This window comes from Suillus discolor (genome assembly GCF_016758755.1).
Source record: "Suillus discolor strain FC423 chromosome Unknown F5147scaffold_4, whole genome shotgun sequence".
NCBI classification, from domain to species: domain Eukaryota; kingdom Fungi; phylum Basidiomycota; class Agaricomycetes; order Boletales; family Suillaceae; genus Suillus; species Suillus discolor.
Window position 1 is genome coordinate 523,206 of NW_024541251.1, and position 16,297 is coordinate 539,502.

At 46.8% G+C, this 16,297-nt stretch overlaps 6 protein-coding genes across 6 annotated transcripts; 2 read left to right on the forward strand and 4 right to left on the reverse strand.

Annotated features, from left to right (window-relative positions):
• Nucleotides 1-35: 35 nt before the first annotated feature.
• F5147DRAFT_669191 (S-adenosyl-L-methionine-dependent methyltransferase) lies at nt 36-1,083 on the forward strand. The gene is made up of 7 exons (XM_041435438.1): nt 36-110; nt 160-244; nt 291-349; nt 404-471; nt 529-738; nt 790-894; nt 945-1,083. The coding sequence occupies exons 1-7, from the start codon at nt 44-46 to the stop codon at nt 1,014-1,016; spliced, it is 666 nt and encodes a 221-aa protein (XP_041298458.1). The 5' UTR covers nt 36-43; the 3' UTR covers nt 1,017-1,083.
• Nucleotides 956-6,694, reverse strand: F5147DRAFT_252582 (C2 domain-containing protein). The gene is made up of 19 exons (XM_041428845.1): nt 6,313-6,694; nt 5,963-6,264; nt 5,219-5,908; nt 4,901-5,166; nt 4,570-4,850; nt 4,054-4,522; nt 3,974-4,001; nt 3,855-3,921; nt 3,769-3,807; nt 3,691-3,707; nt 3,600-3,641; nt 3,059-3,551; nt 2,735-3,006; nt 2,573-2,687; nt 2,454-2,516; nt 2,293-2,405; nt 1,593-2,239; nt 1,430-1,541; nt 956-1,376 (listed from the first exon to the last, which is right to left on the reverse strand). The coding sequence occupies exons 1-19, from the start codon at nt 6,539-6,541 to the stop codon at nt 1,158-1,160; spliced, it is 4,464 nt and encodes a 1,487-aa protein (XP_041298459.1). The 5' UTR covers nt 6,542-6,694; the 3' UTR covers nt 956-1,157.
• Nucleotides 6,695-6,773: 79 nt separating this feature from the next.
• Nucleotides 6,774-9,116, forward strand: F5147DRAFT_669196 (uncharacterized protein). The gene is made up of 8 exons (XM_041435439.1): nt 6,774-6,955; nt 7,007-7,121; nt 7,180-7,347; nt 7,396-7,516; nt 7,568-7,794; nt 7,842-8,065; nt 8,114-8,285; nt 8,368-9,116. The coding sequence occupies exons 1-8, from the start codon at nt 6,851-6,853 to the stop codon at nt 9,048-9,050; spliced, it is 1,815 nt and encodes a 604-aa protein (XP_041298460.1). The 5' UTR covers nt 6,774-6,850; the 3' UTR covers nt 9,051-9,116.
• Nucleotides 9,117-10,000: 884 nt separating this feature from the next.
• On the reverse strand, nt 10,001-10,745 carry F5147DRAFT_669200 (uncharacterized protein). Its single transcript, XM_041435440.1, has 4 exons — nt 10,617-10,745; nt 10,467-10,558; nt 10,330-10,408; nt 10,001-10,267 (listed from the first exon to the last, which is right to left on the reverse strand). Exons 1-4 carry the CDS (start codon nt 10,725-10,727, stop codon nt 10,202-10,204), a joined length of 348 nt encoding a protein of 115 aa, XP_041298461.1. The 5' UTR covers nt 10,728-10,745; the 3' UTR covers nt 10,001-10,201.
• Nucleotides 10,746-14,307, reverse strand: F5147DRAFT_669205 (mitochondrial carrier domain-containing protein). The gene is made up of 17 exons (XM_041435441.1): nt 13,926-14,307; nt 13,665-13,868; nt 13,512-13,601; nt 13,411-13,463; nt 13,239-13,360; nt 13,062-13,182; nt 12,991-13,009; nt 12,647-12,942; nt 12,542-12,593; nt 12,240-12,366; nt 12,055-12,189; nt 11,978-12,003; nt 11,679-11,930; nt 11,594-11,628; nt 11,454-11,537; nt 11,292-11,398; nt 10,746-11,176 (listed from the first exon to the last, which is right to left on the reverse strand). Exons 1-17 carry the CDS (start codon nt 14,093-14,095, stop codon nt 10,976-10,978), a joined length of 2,094 nt encoding a protein of 697 aa, XP_041298462.1. The 5' UTR covers nt 14,096-14,307; the 3' UTR covers nt 10,746-10,975.
• A 108-nt stretch (nt 14,308-14,415) lies between these two features.
• Nucleotides 14,416-16,297, reverse strand: F5147DRAFT_669209 (Met-10+ like-protein-domain-containing protein). Its single transcript, XM_041435442.1, has 9 exons — nt 16,058-16,297; nt 15,919-16,010; nt 15,760-15,855; nt 15,634-15,711; nt 15,521-15,585; nt 15,358-15,468; nt 15,075-15,311; nt 14,624-15,022; nt 14,416-14,575 (listed from the first exon to the last, which is right to left on the reverse strand). The coding sequence occupies exons 1-9, from the start codon at nt 16,285-16,287 to the stop codon at nt 14,444-14,446; spliced, it is 1,440 nt and encodes a 479-aa protein (XP_041298463.1). The 5' UTR covers nt 16,288-16,297; the 3' UTR covers nt 14,416-14,443.

The following is a 16,297-nucleotide window of genomic DNA, read 5'->3' on the forward strand; positions in this document are numbered from 1 at the left end:
GCGTCGCGCCACGTGATCATTTCAATTCTCTATCGCCGCCATCATGATACCGACGCCAGATCTTTCTCATTTGACTAGGCATGATCTTGAACAAGTTTACGACCCAGCAGGTAAGTGACCGTATATATAAGCTGTACAGTAGTCTAAGCTATCTCGCAGAGGACACGTTCTTGTTACTGGATGCCCTCGAACAGGAGGCGGAAGCGCTCCGAAAGGAACGTCCTCTGATTTGTCTCGAGGTCGGGTGAGTTTTAGCTTATACATGCTATTAAATGCTGAGTGCGATTCAGGTCTGGATCAGGATGTGTGTCAGCATTTCTCGGAAAGGTCTTAGGACAATCATCTTCTCGTGAGTTCGTATTCATCATTCTAGTAGGTGCAGGGCTGATTAGCAATTTACCAGTTTACCTCTGCACTGACATAAACAAACACGCCACCAACTGTACGCTCGCAACGGGGAAACAGAATAAGGTATAGCCTGGATCTTGCGAACGTTTCAGCTACATCTAATTCACAATTACACAGTAGATACCTCTAGATCCAGTGACATGCTCGCTAGCGCGACCTCTCTTATCGCGATTGCGTCACGCAGTTGATGTACTCTTATTTAACCCGCCTTATGTGCCAACAGATACAGATGAAGCTTCCAGTGCTCAGGGTAGTGCTGGTATTGCGGGGTCCTGGGCAGGGGGGGCTGATGGAATGGAAATTACCAATCGTTTATTACAAGATGTTGAGGTATCATCTTTCCTAATGCTGTGAAGTATTATTGACTATGCCGCTTCTCAGTGTCTGTTATCACCGCGGGGTAGATTTTATTTGGTTGCCTTGAAACAAAATAATGTCCCAAACATACGGTCGAGGATGTTGGAGGACTTTGGTTTAACCAGCCAGGTAAACTCAACCTGTCCAGTACGAGTTGAGCACACTCTCACAATAACTAGATTGTCATCGAACGACGGGCGGGAAGAGAATACTTGATAATCATTCGCTTCGCACGGACCACCCCTAGCTAATTCCAACAACGGGAAGCTTGTCTTAAAAACTAAATGGAATGAAATTTTTTGGGCATCAATGAGGAACAATGAAACATAAAACGAGCAGTTTGTAGATCGTGAATTGGATATGTACTAGTCGGATATCGCTTACGCCATAAATCAGTTATCCTCGTTGAACCCTGGTCTGCGACCCCTGATGCTGAATCTTGATGACGAAGCCGGTAGCTGCGATCGTTCAAGGGACACGACGGATGCGTGTCGTGCTAGTGGATTATTCTCTGCATCAAATTCGAGACGGAGGCGGGCAAGTCCGCCGCCTTGAAGTTCGACGGTGACCTCGGCAGCTGTCGAATGGCCAACTTGTATGTGCCGCCAGATCTAATCAAATCTATGAGTAAAATCATACCACGGCGAAGGAAGTATTAACGTACGTCAACCTCGCCTTCGGCTAATAGCTTATCTTTCCCGAGCGTCTTATGGTCATAAATCCAGAGACGCAATCTTGGCATGTGTGCACTGGCAGCAAAATTGAAAGACTCGTTCCTAGAATAAAGGTCGAGAGGCGAAACCATGAACCAAGAAGGAAGGTCTTACCATTCTGGCGATGATGTTTTATTACCGTGCTTTGTCTTGAACTCCTTGTCGCCAACACGCAGGACTGCGTACGGTTTAGTGTCCGCCAAAGACACATCTTTTGCGCTGATCATCGTTACTTTGAGCGTTCCAGGCTCTGATGGTGGACCCGAAAGTGAAGGAGTGCGACTCAATGAAGGGAAATCGGAAGCGGTAGCGGCATTAGTATCTCCGTCTGCAGTATTATGCTCTCCTATCGGCCGCGATGCCTGGCCAGCAGGAATCTCAGGTATGGCGTGAGGAACATCTAATTTTTCATGACTGCCTCCGAAGTCTCTCTTGAAGACATGACCAATGCCACGAACGACACCCTTGCCAGCACCAAATGGTATTGATCCGATCTGAGTCACGGCGCGGCCCGCGGAAGAGAAGGTCAAGGTCGAGGTCGCCTTCCGGCTCTTCACAATAATCTCCGGTTGGAAGAGCAATCGGATTGCGACTTGTCCTTTTGCACCGTGCTTCTCCGAGGAAAGCTCAATTATCTGTTCGGCGGCCTCGAAGGGTTCAATATCACGCAGATTGATGGTACCATGCCCAAGACTCTTGGATTGCTCGAGTTGATTCCAATCCAAAACTTCAACGGAAAAGTCCGCCGCCTCTCGAGATGGCTAACATGCCGTTCAGTGGAAGATATATCTCGATAAATGGCAGATGGGCATACCACATGAATTTCAAACGTTTCTGACCAATCAGGGTTGAGATTTTTCTTCTTAGTTTGAGATGTAAACACCTTCGTGCCGTTGAGAGTGAAGACGGCGAATGGATCAGATTTGCCTAGGTATCGTCTTAAAACGGGCACAATGTGCATGTAGTAAAGCTCACCTGTTCTATCAGCAGAACGAAGGTCTTTTCCAGCTAAAAGGTCAACTCGGAATGTGCCTTGGTCTGTAACAAAAGAAGTGAGAGGGGTAAATAATGCACGTGCTTTACAAACTGCTTACTGTTGATACTCTCCCTAGCCAAGAGCTTCACTGGGACGGGTACATAGCGGGTTTCAAGCTCAACGGTAGACGAACGGCCATCTGCATCTGTGAGTGTGAAGGACGACCGACAATCCTGCAGGTGATAAGAATCAATATCTACATGAATAGTAGACGGCTCACCAGGGTAGCGTCTAAGAAAGCCTTAGTATCACCCTTCCATTCCGCTATAACGTCATCCTTCTCGGAGTCCCCACTCTCATTCAAGCGTAGCCAGATGCGACCAAAGTCGAGCTCTTTGACGAAACCTTCACCAACATGCGCCCATTGTGCATTTGTACTGCGCGATTTCAGGGTGCTAAAAGCAGGCCAATACGTGTCATCCAAGAACACATCAAGACGAGCTTTCTTATGCAAATGTCCGCCTATCACGTTAAAGATAATTACACCTGACTCTTAACATACAGATGAGCACGAGTACAGGCCGAAAGACTTTAGCTCACTCACGATGCTTGAACAGCTCTTCCTTGCTCAGCTCGATACCTTCTGTTGCAGGATCTTTTTCCGTTGGCGATGAAGCTTCTTCGTCCGTGTTTGCAGCCCCATTCCCATTGGCACGAACTGACTCGCTAGAATCTGTTTGAGGTGGGCTATGCGTGCCTGCCTCCGTCATTGGATGCCCGACAGTCACATGTCGCTCTTCTTCATCGCTGGAAGAACTAGGGGTGCGACTCAAACCACCATCAGTATGATTGCGCTGGACTTCGTGAGCGACTTTCTGGATCTCGTTCTCGTCTGCATCAAAGTGCACATCCTTCACGTTCAAAGCTGGTACGAATTCAGCTTTGTAGTGTAGCTGCCCTTTGTATGAGCTGCCACCGGTATGGATTGGCTCAGCAACCTCCTTGGCACCGGTTGATTCGTAGCGGTATTGTGGATCAGTTGGTGACTCGCGTGCGATATCACTGACATGCAATTCCACCGATCCAAGGGAGCGATCCTGTGATCTTAGTCAGCCAGTCGTGTGTATCAGCTGACAGCAACAAACCTTAGTCAGATGTTGATAATCCATGATTTCCATGAGCATCGACTGATCAAAAGTTAGCCTATTAGATTCGAGGAGTGGTCGGAAATCTTGCCTCTCTCAAGGAATGGACTGAGCGATATAGAATAACACAGATGAGTAAGAAACAGCAACAAGACGTGCGACTACATACCAGGGATATAGATTATTTGATCCCACTCAGGGTTCAGATCTGCAGTAAAGGTCATGAGGGTTTAGTCACAATTGTTCGTTACGCACTGTTGTCGATAACTTCAGTCCTTCCGAGAGTGACGTTATTCACCAATACTCGCACATACGGATCACTCTGAAACAGAGTGTCATTAGCCGAACCCTCGTACACAACAGATGCGAATCACTTTGCCACCCAAAGTCGCTTCCACGTTCCTAAGAATTGATTGTCAAACCTGCCGTCTTACAATTTCATTGAGAAACTTACTTAACATCCGTCGCCTTCCGCAACCAAAGTCTGACAATACCTATGGGAGGCACATACTGATCTGCACCACTCAAGGCACCAGCCATTTGCAGTGGCTTCCACTCGCAACTGAGCCTGATCTTGCCACTCTTACAGCCGCTTAAAGGCCACCATTCCCTGTTGAGAGCGGGGTCCGTCTGGAGAAGATCAACCAGCCGGACGGACACATGACCGACCACAGGATCCTTGAGGAAGTCTCGCTCATCAACTACCTTGATAGTGATGACTGAAGATGACTTGTCTGCGCAAATGAACTCTGTCGGTGACTCCCAAATGGGATTGTTCGTGTGCTTGATGATTTGAGACTTGTGTGTGTATGAAGTGCTGTTCCCAAGGAAAACCTTGACCAAGGGGTTCAAGTCGCCGGAAAGTGATTTTGTAGCATCAAGTTCCTTAGCCTGATGTATAGTCAAGCGAACAATTCCAACATCTAGCAAGGATGATAAGACTTGACTGGGAAATGAATCGTGAACGCACTTGTATGAGGCAGATTTTCTTTTCCATCGACGGATTCAGGTTTCAAAACCGGGAAGTAGTTGATGTTGAAACGAATTATTCCTTTATCCTTTCCATCTTTTAAAACAGGTAGTTCTAAACCTTCCAGAGTTGCATCCTCCAGTAGCTTCGGCAGGTTAAAGGTGGCGGCACCAAGAGGAGTGTCCTTACGAAGATCGTTGTAGTCAAGGAGATTAAGCACCAACGACTCTTGAAGGGAGTTGACCAGAATGAACTTTGTCTCCATCCATGTTGGGTTGTATCTGAAGGCAATAGTGAGGCCAAATAGAACAAAATAATAAAAATTGCTGACGTGCTTGGCTTATACTTGGTTCTCGCAAGTTCCTCACGATTATTGATGCTGATGCTGACATAGGGATCAGGAGAGCCTCCACCAATCTTGTTCGCCTTAAGCCCGCGAGCAGCCTCAACAGTGACTTGAATGACGCCAATAGCTGTATCGAGGGGTACACCAGAAAGAAGTTGTTCAAGATTGACAGTGAACACATTCGGCTCGTACATCATGGGACCGAGCGTGTCGTGAACCATATCCCGAATGAAAGTCTGTAGACCAGGAATCTGATAATTGGGTGAGCTCGGGCCGATGATACTTCATCATACTGTTACTTACATGGGCTATGTCAAATCCGAGGGACTCGCCACCCACCGGTTTAAGCACGTAGTCAATAACCGGTTTTTCAAGGAAGCTGATATCCGCAATCTGCACGTGAGGGAAGTTCGCCATTAACTTCAACCTAATCCTCATCATGCCGCTGAAGGCGATGTCCTCAAGAAGGATAGGCATAGAGGCTGTGGCAAGACCTTTGCCCAGGCGAACGGATAGAACAATTTTGGGGTTGACTTTTTGCGCTGCTTGATGGGGGGTTATGTCAGATATATCATTGGGAGTGAAGGAAATTCCCCAGTCCATCATGACAATATCGTCAGCAGTCTTTGGAAATGTCCTGACTTTGTCTATACGGGGAGCCTTCGTCCCAAGGGTGAAAGTTGTGAGGCGTAAGGAGTCCAAGAAGGCGGGAGTAGTGGTGCTCAAGATCTGATCGACAGAGGCGACGACAGTAGCAGAAAGAACAGGCTCGTAAATGAGCCAGAAACGGTCCAAGAAGTTGTTCATCCAATCAGCGGATTCGTGCTCGGATGCGAGACGTGTCTTGATTAATTCCCGCTGAATGTCATCACGGGCACAACGGCGGACACGAGTCATTGAAGTTACATAATAGGTGTTGCAAATTGACAGCAAAATGATGAGCCATCCCCAGCCGAAGTTGAACCGTGTCAAGAAATGAGAAGCAAATACAGCCTATACAGCGTCATGTAAATGAGCTTATTAGGAATGGAAAGGCAATAGACCTACAAAGCAGATAAGAGCAGCATTATGGTACCACTGGCCATAATATTGCTCAGCCAAGAAAAGCTGAAGTATGTGGTTGTCTTTCTCCTCGCCTTCTTCAAGCGGAGGTGCATCAATGTTTGCAACAGCACGCCAACCAACTTTGTACCAATCTGGAATCGCTGGAGTAGGACCAGAGGGGTATTCTCCGGGTACTATAGGTGCAGATGGAGTTACACTGCCCGATTTCTCCTGCTTTTTGTTGGTCACTTCGTCCGTGTCTTCGACTGTGATGGTGGGAAGGGTCGCTCCGTCAATGGATAGCTCTGATGTAAACATTAGGTTTGGGTGACGTATCAGAGATAAGAGCGCACCTTTTCCATCTACATTTCCGTCCTGCTGGACGATACTCTTTAGTTGGTCGCGCTGCCTCCCCGCTACAGCTGCCTTCTGTTCTGGAGGAGCATCCGTGTCAAACGAGTGAACTATGGCACCCTTTGATGCATCATGGCTCATGATATCATGGAGATGAGTTTCAGCCGTTTCCTGGGGTTGTTTTACACCGCCATTGGAAGGTGCGTTCGTCGGCATGGTCAACGACATGAAGAGAAAGGAAAAGAAGAGAGAAGAAAGATGGGAGTTGTTGAGTCAGCTCAGACGAGCGAACAGCTAATAGGGAAGTAAGGTAGACTTAGTGTGTTAAGGAGGTTGTTATAAGGAGCAATGATAATGAGGCCTTGAGGAAGCCGAATACATCACTAGTAAGGAACGTCATGTCATGTGATGAGGTTAATTTACGTAAATGTTCACCCTGGGCCGGAAACAATGTTGACATCTTGCCGATAGTCACAAGGGACTTTGAGATACTAACCTTTCTCAGGAGCAAACTATGTTTATTCCTTCTTCCGGTACATGAGTTATCAACGGTCAAACTGGTTATATTCCGCGATATCTCGCAGATACGGGCCTACTAGTCTCCGCTACTATTCACAGAAGTCTCCAAGAGCGAAGGCTCAGGTATGTATATGATCACCCATCTAACGTAGAATCAACTCATCATGCCCTTAGTCAAAAATCGCACAAATCGATGCACAAAGTCAATTCTCACCCGCACTCATTGACTCGTTTCATAGGAGACACGATTATCTTCGCATCTCTTTGACAGAGAGATGTAATCTGCGATGTCTGTCCTTTAGTTCACTTGTTGTTTCAACCATTTAATCAATGTGATCGCAACGTAGGCTTTTATTGCATGCCTAGCGAAGGAGTAGAGCTATCACCAGCCGACCATATCTTAACCGACGACGAGATCATCCGATTGGCAAATCTTTTTGTGAGAAGCGGCGTCACTAAAATACGTTTGACTGGGGGAGAACCTACTGTACGGAAAGGCTTGGACGGCATAATTCGCAAGTTATCATCGCCATGCTTCTGAACGTTGGCTAAATTCTGTGCAGGTCGCCTCAATGAGCTCCGCCCACTCGGTCTCCAGTCCATCGGAATGACTACTAATGGAATTTCCCTCCACCGCCGTCTGCCTCTTTATGTCGAAAATGGTTTAACACACCTGAATCTGAGGTGACCGTCATTTCTTCGTGCATTCAACACGGCATGCCTAATAGCGATCAGCCTTGATACTCTGGATCCCTTCAAGTTTGAAATTATGACTCGGCGTCCCGGTCACGATGCAGTTCTCCGTTCACTCAATGCTGCCCTCTACAGTCAAGGCTTACGATCAGTGAAATTAAATGTCGTCATAATCAAGGGCCTCAACGATTCAGAAGTCCTGGATTTTGTCAAATTGACTACGGACCAAAATATATCTGTTCGATTTATCGAATTCATGCCCTTCACAGGTATCTTGTGTCCCCGACAATCATTGGCTTTACTTACATCACCACAGGAAATAAGTGGGATAAGGCAAAGATGGTCCCTTCCAGCCAACTTTTGGACATTATCTCAAGAGAATATCCTTCCATAGCACGAGCACCCGACGAACTCAACGACACCGCACGATCCTGGAAGATACCGGGACATGCTGGTAGTTTAGGCTTCATCAGCAGCATGTCAGATCATTTTTGCTCGTCCTGCAATCGCCTGCGTTTGACAGCAGATGGGCAAATTAAAGTATGTTTGTCATGACTGGAGCGTGCTATGTACTCACCTTTAAACCAGGTTTGTCTCTTTGATGCCAAGGAAGTATCTCTCAGAGATGAAATGCGACGCGGCGCCAGTGATAGAGAACTCTTAAACGTCATTGGACGCGCTGTTCAAGGCAAACAGGAGAAGCACTCCGGAATGGAGGACATTGATGTCATAACCAACCGACCTATGATACTCATCGGAGGTTAGGTACTTTCCATCGAGGTTGAGTTTACTAGCGTGTGAATGGTTCAATATAGTGTCCTGATGTGAAACCACCTTTCCAGGCATACAGCCTCGCGAGTCTGGAGTGCGATCACTACCCCGCCTTCCTGCACAATCTTTCCTTCTCAATAACACACCGTTGTTACCTCATATCCATCGACGCTGGAGCTCATCACTTAGTCAATCCGGCCTCCGTTTGACTCACATTGGTTCTGATGGTCGGCCATGCATGGTTGATGTCGGTAGTAAGGACGCAACGAAGCGTAGTGCTACTGCCAGCGGTCGCATATACATTCCAAGATCTGCATATGACCTTGTCACAGGATCAGGTGGTGTCGACTCCACGGACGAGACCATCCAGAAGGCTCGCAGCAAAGGGGACGTGATGACAGTCGCCCAACTGGCAGCGACCATGGGGTGCAAGCGAACCTCCGACCTTATTCCTCTATGCCATCCTATCCAGATATCTAACGTATCCGTCACATTGACACCTGAGCGTGATGTGCGTCCAGTTTCCCAGCCTGGTGATGAAGGCGCCCTCGAGTATAGCATAAAGTGTACTGCTACCGTGACATGCGAAGGCAAAACCGGAGTGGAAATGGAAGCACTGACTGCGGTATCGGTCGGTCTCCTTACGGTTTGGGATATGCTGAAGGCCGTGGCGGGTAAAGAAATGAAGATTGGGGAAATCATAGTCGCACATAAAACAGGTGGTAAAAGTGGTGATTTTACTCGAGATCCGTAATCATTAGTTTCATCACCAGCTGCAGTGTACATGTAGTCCTCAACATATATCTTTGATTGCATCCTATTTTTTGGCAACTGTTAATCTTATGGTTCTTGTGCACCAGGATGCAAACTCCAGGCCCGCGCTGCTCCTCATGTAGTCTGATTACTATAATCTCCCGGCTGTGGAAGCACTCTGCCTCTCCATCTTCCCCGCTCCATCTCCTAGCGTCATGCCATCCATCACGCAGTATGAATGTTTGCTACGACTTGGCCAGCGCCATCCGCACCTCACAAAATATAAACTTCAAATATAGCAGCCCTCTCCGTGTTCGATTATTCTCTTTCGTGTACTTTCTTGCTCGCCATCAATTCAACGTTTGTCATGAAACTCGTCTTCAAGGAGTCAACAGTAGGATCACATGGACCAGCTTCGCATTTGGCCATGTTCTTGAACCTAGTACTGTTCAGTGTAGGGCAAGAAATGAAGTAATACAAACGTGAGGTAAATAACTTGGGCTGTTGAGTGTTGTCAGTCGTCGTCGTCGTCGTTGCCTACCCACTTCTACCGCGTGCACAGGCTGCCGGACATCGAGCTCCCAAAGTCGCTCCCATAACCAGTCTTCAATAGCTCCTGCACGTGCGATCGTATGAGGTATAGTAAGCGATTTGTGAGGTCGTGAGTATCATGTCGACTTCGCTGTGCATATGATGGGATACCTACATCGGGCTACCGACGAAACTCGAGAGAGATGTCCAATATTCATTGGGACATTGTAGATACTACAATAACCCATTTAGTAGCAAAACTCAACGAGGGCTCATCATGATGGTGAGGTTCTGTGCTAATGACTCAAGGATCGATCTCATTCAGTATACTCACCCTGACCTCGGTGATATTGCATGGCAGAAGGAAATGCACTCCAAAGACACATGGAGGTGCACGAGCAACCTCCACGGGGATACACTGGGCCGAGGGGTCGTCAATGCCAGTTGTGATCAAATGTAGCATATCAGGGAGATTTTGTGCATGTTGCGTATGAGTATGAGTTTAGCAAGGAGGAGGGTTTATTCAAAAGTTTGACCTTTAGTTGTTTCTATTACACAACGCCTCAACATGGAATCCAAAAGGCCAATCGTTGCTACTCGAAAGTGTCAAGCCTAACCACTCTATCCTTTGATGAAAGCCGCAAGAAGTGTGTTGATATCGGAGTCGAGTCGACCCGCTACCTTGGACTGTCGATAAGGTTGTCAGAAATTGCTATGCAGTAGTGAGATTGGATTGGGCTAATACTAACATCTTCAACCTTAATAACCGTGGGGACTGAGGTGACTTGCCAAGGCTCCCCTCTGAAAATATTGGAGGGTGTTTTCCATCTGAGCATCATCGTAGAATTGAGTGCCAGTCCACAGATGACACGATGTGCCTGCCTACTCGGGCTTTTGGCCAACGTAGACGATCACCGCAGATGGCCCATCTTCAGGACCAAAGGTATCTTGGATGGTCCGATCTACTGTTACACAATCCTGGCAGCTCAACCAGTCAGTATTTTGTGTTGTCGCTGTACGTGAGACTCGCACTCACAGGACACCATAGCTGCCCGTTCACGCGCGAGGAGTAGAAAATCAAGAATTGTTCTTTTGCGTCTTCAAGATCTTTAGGATCGGAAGGAAATTCGACTTCACGGAGCGGCATTTGTCAAAGGACCAAGGTGGTGGTGCAACTGTGGCTAACATCCCAGAACGTCTATCTACGCATAACAAGCTTATGTAAATAATCCAATCGTATTACGGTATACTGCAATAGTTTGGCAGGAGCAATTGAGTCTATGTAGTAGCAAGTGCATGTGTCGGTAGCAACATCTAAGCGAGCCAGAACGGGGAACTGTCTTCCTGCACTGTTCCATCTAAATAAAGTTCAATAGATGAGGATTAAATAGTGCATCATGCTGATTTCGACGGCGAGGCTGTTGGTGGTGCTTGCTTCACGAGGGGATGAGAGAAATTGGCCGCACGTCTCCCAAAGTCTCCATGAACGTCTAGTAATATTTTGAGGGCGTTCCTCGCACGAATTTGAGACATTTCATCCCGCTTTGGTGTTGTCAGAGCAGTCTTGACCTCGGGTTTGTTGTCTTGCCACGGGTACTGTTGAAAATGATCAGGTATCAAATCCATGAATCAAACGGGCGGACTGACAGGAAGGAGCTGCAAAGATGATTATATGTTAGTATGTTCGGGGGGTAGAGTAACGATCGTGTACCTTTTGCAAGTATTCATATGCAAGCAGGGTGAAGCCAAACTGTGGGCTACTTCTGAGGACACGCGCCGGTCCTCCTTTAAATAATGCCTTGAAACCTTCTTCCTTATCTAGAGGAAATACCAGTCACGCATCTCAATTTCGCTAGATGACATCGGCACTTACTGATTTTGACAAATGCATCTGTAAGACCTTTGTAGTGGGTCTGACCTTGTCGCGCTTCCACCTGCAAGCGAGTCTTCACCACATCTGTGAGAAGTATCCCATGGGTATCGTTACGGGTACCAATCAAAAGGAGTACGAACCAGCAGGAGTTGTTAGGTAGGCTGCCGGCATGCCACTGGTGAACATCAGCACATGTCACAAGTTTTTTAACGCAAGAAACCTTACGCAATGCCCGCCGCACCCAACGTTTCCAGGAATGACAATTGCTTTCCGTTATAGCCTTCATGGAAAACATCCTTTTTGAGGTGGGAATATGCCGTGAAATAGATGGCCGAGAACGGGATGTCGCGAAGCAAGCAGGCACTGGCCCCTTTATACAAACCAAGCACACCCAATTGGCGTACGATGTGGGCAGCACCATGTTTAACTGCTCCTTCTAGCTTCGCAGCTTCACCCTGTATTTGAAGACGAATCTTACTAAAAACTCGAGTAAGGACTAGTTATGACAGGGTATTTAAACTTACACAATTTCCAGGGGATTGGTAAAGATCTGCCATCGTTGTGGGCAACATGAATACAGTCTTAAAAAGAGAAGACGTACCACTTGACAACCACCAGCCATTCCACCAGCTATCAGCTCCCAACCAAGCTTGATGCGTCCTGTCTCTGGATCCATGGCTCGACCACGGACAAGGTCATTGACGGTAAGCTTGATAGCTTTCTCCGGAGCAACACCCTAGTGGAACTTGAGGCGAGGCGAGATATATAAGTACAACGATGACGCACGATCAACTGTGGACCAAGGCCACGGTAGAAACCCATGAGACCTTCGTTGCGGAATATTTTCTGAGCACAGTCGATGCTATTCTTGTACAGCATCTGACCGACCACTGTACTCCGCTGATTTTGCATCCTTAAAGTTGTTCAGTAAAAAAATTCACGAAAACACAGTCAAAAGCGCACCGAGTCTGCCAACCAATGGGACTTGTTGTGAACTAAAAGAATAACTGATGAAATTGCACAGCATACCTTTACTATCAAGATAAGCAAATTAGATAGATCCCCACCACAGCATAATTCATAATCACTTACCCATATCAATAGGGTACACAATAGTGGCACCGAGAGCCCCCGCAATTCCTATATTTATGTTAGAGTTGCGTCGTGATAGTGTTGTGCAATAGATAACGTGCCTCCTTGAACAAAGCCGTAGGCAGACTTCAGTACTCCTTGAAGCAATGATGTCTTCGGCCTGACTTCATTGGCTTCGAGAACATCATGAGGGGCTCTCCACTGCGGATCCAGGAGTTGAGCAAAGTCCAACAGAGCAAGCCTCTTCTCACGGCTACCTCGACCCGCAAAATGGAAAATGATAGACGCTTCCATGGGCGTGAAAAGAGCGTAGCGCGAGATCGCAGCGGAGTGATTCAGGAAGTCAGACTGATCAATGCGTCCATCCTTTGACTTAGCAGTGGCCTCGCGTAAAATACTGGTAACGTATTAGCTAATGACAGCTATATCAAGTGAGTGGAATTACCGCTCCACCATGTCCATCTCTGCGATACAAAAGTTGGGGTCGCTTCCAGGTCGCAGAACAATGAAGCTCACCTCGGATAACATTTTGGAATGCGACGACCTCAGAATAAGATATTCGCCCACTAGGAGTAAGTGTGCATAGCGTAGGTAGACGTTCAATGACTGCATCAGATAGTTTATGCCCAGCGATCTCCTGTTATGAGGGAAGTATATAAAGGGTAAATCGTGAGGAATAAGTTGTTTACAAACCAAAATAATTTGTTTGAACTCCTCAGGTCTAATAAATCCATCTTGATCCTTGTCGAGATATTTAAACGCCTGTCGAAGACGTTCTCCCTGAAGGCCCTTCATCAGCTGAGTAAATTCATTGTCTACCAAAAGAAGTCAATAGGTGTGAAATTAGAGCAATATCCGCACTGACATCCAAGAACGTGTGTGCCGTTTTTTCGCCCAAGATATAACTTAACCCAATCACTGTGACCACGGTAAACACAAATCATTTGGAATTCCAACAGTACGCACCAGTCAAAGTCAAAAGGAATGGCAGATGGCCCAACGTTGGCCAAGAACACATTTTTGAACTCATCAAAAGTTATGGTACCCGAACTGTCCCTAAAATGTGACCACACTGTCTTAGCGCTGCTATATATAATGGGATGGAAAGGAAAGACTCACACATCGAAATACTGAAAGGCTATCCAATAATCTGCGTCGGGACGTTTGAGAAGTGTCTCAAACACTGTGAAATCGTCCCAAGAAACCAACCCCCGCTTCGAGGAGTCGGCTACACGAAAAAGAATCGCAAATTGCGCACGACCTATTTTTGTCGAATCGCTTTTCGGAGCGATAGCATTGACAAAGCTGTCAGGGTCAAGATACCTGTCGTCCGAACAGTCAGCAAGAGGTCGAATTTCTTGAGAATGAATCATGGCATACTTCTCCCCATCGATCACGACCTTTGCATTGGCTTCAAATATCCTTCTCCATCGCTTCATCTCGTTCTCGGGTGCTGCAACCACACTTCGAACACTTTTCAAGGCGGAGCCAGTCAAAGAGGAGGATGCCGCATCGGCGTCGCAATGAACTGTGGAGATAGCGCGCGTCATTGTTCTAGTGTCGCGACTCCGAGGTGAATTAGTGTCTAGGAGGTATCAGGTATGTCTATATGGCAAGAGAGAGCAAGCAAGCAAGTCTAGGGGGGTAGGATACTTATGCAGCACTAACTGGTAGCCCGCAGCGATGTAGTTACTAGCACAAGAGCGAAGGACCAAATTTTACTCCAACAGAGCAATGCAGTACTATTGCGGGGATAAATAACTTGGGCGATTACATAATAACTGCCGAGCCTCACATGCTACTTATGCCAAACACAACGGGATTCACTTGATTCCGAATTTCCTATAGGCTCACCGCTTTAGGCCATCAATCAAGAAGCAATGTCGGCGCCCTTATTATTACTGCGCAAAGGCCACGTCACGAGGCAATCTAAAACTGATACAGTACATGTCTTTATTTGGAGCAACAGACCGAACCATATGCAATGTCACCTCAGTCTCCAGCTTATGTCCGAGTTTATTTTCAACCCTCTAATAATCACAGTTAGCATAGCATTTGCACTGAGTTACAAACATCACCTGTATAATGTCCGCTTCAGCCCTGTCTGGATGGAGTTCGCGTGTGAAGCAATGACAATGAATCATAGGCATGTTGGCGTAATTGCCGAAGTCCCATTCGCTTTCTGATAGAATTCCACGGAAGGCATCGAGGAAGTCGATCGCTGAGTCCGGGAGATTCATCACAAAATGTGAAATAGTGTGACGAGGAGACTGATTCTCCACGGTTGACAGATCAACCAGTCCAAGTGCTGCTATTGGACGAGATTCTGCTAGTTGCAACTTGCGTCTCTCCTTTTCTTGCATCTTGCTAAGTTTCGGCCCGGTGTATGCGGGGAAAGGATGATCCCTCGCACGGCCGATAACCTTTTTAATGAAATCACGACCATCCTCGCAGCTAGCGCGGACCAAACTTGTGACCTACCAAACAACGTCAGAACGAAGCACATATCAAATGAAAGAAATACATCACTTTATTGTCAACGATATTCTGGCTCAAGTACCTCGCACTCTCAGGGTTTAGATCGTTAGCAAGTACCGCACACCCTTTCTTGGCAGCAGGGATTGCAAAAGGACCCACGCCAGCAAATACATCTGCAATGACGTCGGTTGGTTGGAAGAGTTGGACAAGCCGATCATGCTCTGTATGAAGCCGTGAATTCCAATAAACATGGGTGAAGTCAAAAGTGAATCGGCAATTAGATTCGTGCTAGGGTTTTTCTTAGCTGATCGTTCCATAGAAAGATTTGACTTACGTGCTCAACGACATAATTAGGTTCTCCAGCGAGCAGTTCCATCTTGAAGAATCGGTACTTTGTATCAATACTGTCTAATTTATTGACGACTGTTTTAATCATAGGATTTTTCTGTGGTGAATGACATCAGCGGAAGTTCAGAATTCGAGGAATCAAGACTTTCATCCAGAACGATCTGACCAATGATATGTTTATAGGGTAAATATTCTTTATTGAGGTTCATGTGAGCTGAAGGGTCTATCAGTGGCGATCAAACGCGAATGCAATCACGCTCACCGAGATGGCCAGTAATTGCGAATCCTGATGGGGAACCCTTGCAAAGCTCCTCGGGCAATATGGAATGTAAGATTTCATCTAGACATAGATAAATATCATCGACATGAGGAACCACGCAGCTCGTACCAGCCGTCCAGTAGTCGTAAGTCAACTCTAGGTTGTGCACCACCAGCGTAGCAGACTGTTCCTGCAAGAAGTTGCAAACCTCCGGCGAGAGGGCAGCTGGCTTACGGATGGGGCATCAGAAAAGCGTGTGTTATTCGATCAAAAAATGTTACACGGTACCATCCTCAGATACATTCAGCAATACTAGCCTCCCGAGGTCATCGTGGGGGTCCCGAAGAACGCTGCGTACTTTTGGCAAATTCATGAGGGATCTTCGAAGTATATTAGATATGATATCTGGACAGCCAAAGTCACATACTTCTTCATGATATCAGACTTCAGCAGAGACCCGGTTTTAGAAGCAGAAACCTTGGCAGCAAGGATAGGGATAGTCTTTTTAAAAGCATCCCTTTGAAGAGCGGTGTCCATCCAACGATGTACCGGAGGTGATACATCGAGTGTCGGTGTGCACGCCATGAATTTAGAGAAGAAAGATAATCCAGGGTGTTTCCTCAAAGTTGTACTTAGACATGATTGAAGTCCAAGCATGGAAGTTGTT

Bases quoted from the DNA above. Each gene is read 5' to 3' on its own strand.
- F5147DRAFT_669191 (XM_041435438.1), top strand. From the start codon at position 44: ATGATACCGACGCCAGATCTTTCTCATTTGACTAGGCATGATCTTGAA. The intron at 111-159 runs GTAAGTGACCGT...GCTATCTCGCAG, and splicing joins ACAAGTTTACGACCCAGCAG to AGGACACGTTCTTGTTACTG. The intron at 350-403 runs GTGAGTTCGTAT...GCAATTTACCAG, and splicing joins CTTAGGACAATCATCTTCTC to TTTACCTCTGCACTGACATA.
- F5147DRAFT_252582 (XM_041428845.1), bottom strand. From the start codon at position 6,541: ATGTCGTTGACCATGCCGACGAACGCACCTTCCAATGGCGGTGTAAAA. The intron at 5,909-5,962 runs GTAGGTCTATTG...GACGCTGTATAG, and splicing joins ATGCTGCTCTTATCTGCTTT to GCTGTATTTGCTTCTCATTT. The intron at 3,007-3,058 runs GTGAGTGAGCTA...CTGTATGTTAAG, and splicing joins GGAAGAGCTGTTCAAGCATC to AGTCAGGTGTAATTATCTTT.
- F5147DRAFT_669196 (XM_041435439.1), top strand. From the start codon at position 6,851: ATGAGTTATCAACGGTCAAACTGGTTATATTCCGCGATATCTCGCAGA. The intron at 7,517-7,567 runs GTGACCGTCATT...AATAGCGATCAG, and splicing joins TTAACACACCTGAATCTGAG to CCTTGATACTCTGGATCCCT. The intron at 8,286-8,367 runs GTTAGGTACTTT...CCACCTTTCCAG, and splicing joins ACCTATGATACTCATCGGAG to GCATACAGCCTCGCGAGTCT.
- F5147DRAFT_669200 (XM_041435440.1), bottom strand. From the start codon at position 10,727: ATGCCGCTCCGTGAAGTCGAATTTCCTTCCGATCCTAAAGATCTTGAA. The intron at 10,559-10,616 runs GTGAGTGCGAGT...TTGAGCTGCCAG, and splicing joins ACGGGCAGCTATGGTGTCCT to GATTGTGTAACAGTAGATCG. The intron at 10,268-10,329 runs GTTAGTATTAGC...CCTTATCGACAG, and splicing joins CGGTTATTAAGGTTGAAGAT to TCCAAGGTAGCGGGTCGACT.
- F5147DRAFT_669205 (XM_041435441.1), bottom strand. From the start codon at position 14,095: ATGACGCGCGCTATCTCCACAGTTCATTGCGACGCCGATGCGGCATCC. The intron at 13,602-13,664 runs GTGAGTCTTTCC...GTCACATTTTAG, and splicing joins GCCTTTCAGTATTTCGATGT to GGACAGTTCGGGTACCATAA. The intron at 12,594-12,646 runs GCACGTTATCTA...ACATAAATATAG, and splicing joins CTACGGCTTTGTTCAAGGAG to GAATTGCGGGGGCTCTCGGT.
- F5147DRAFT_669209 (XM_041435442.1), bottom strand. From the start codon at position 16,287: ATGCTTGGACTTCAATCATGTCTAAGTACAACTTTGAGGAAACACCCT. The intron at 16,011-16,057 runs GTATGTGACTTT...TATACTTCGAAG, and splicing joins AAGTCTGATATCATGAAGAA to ATCCCTCATGAATTTGCCAA. The intron at 15,023-15,074 runs GTGATGTATTTC...GTTGTTTGGTAG, and splicing joins AGAATATCGTTGACAATAAA to GTCACAAGTTTGGTCCGCGC.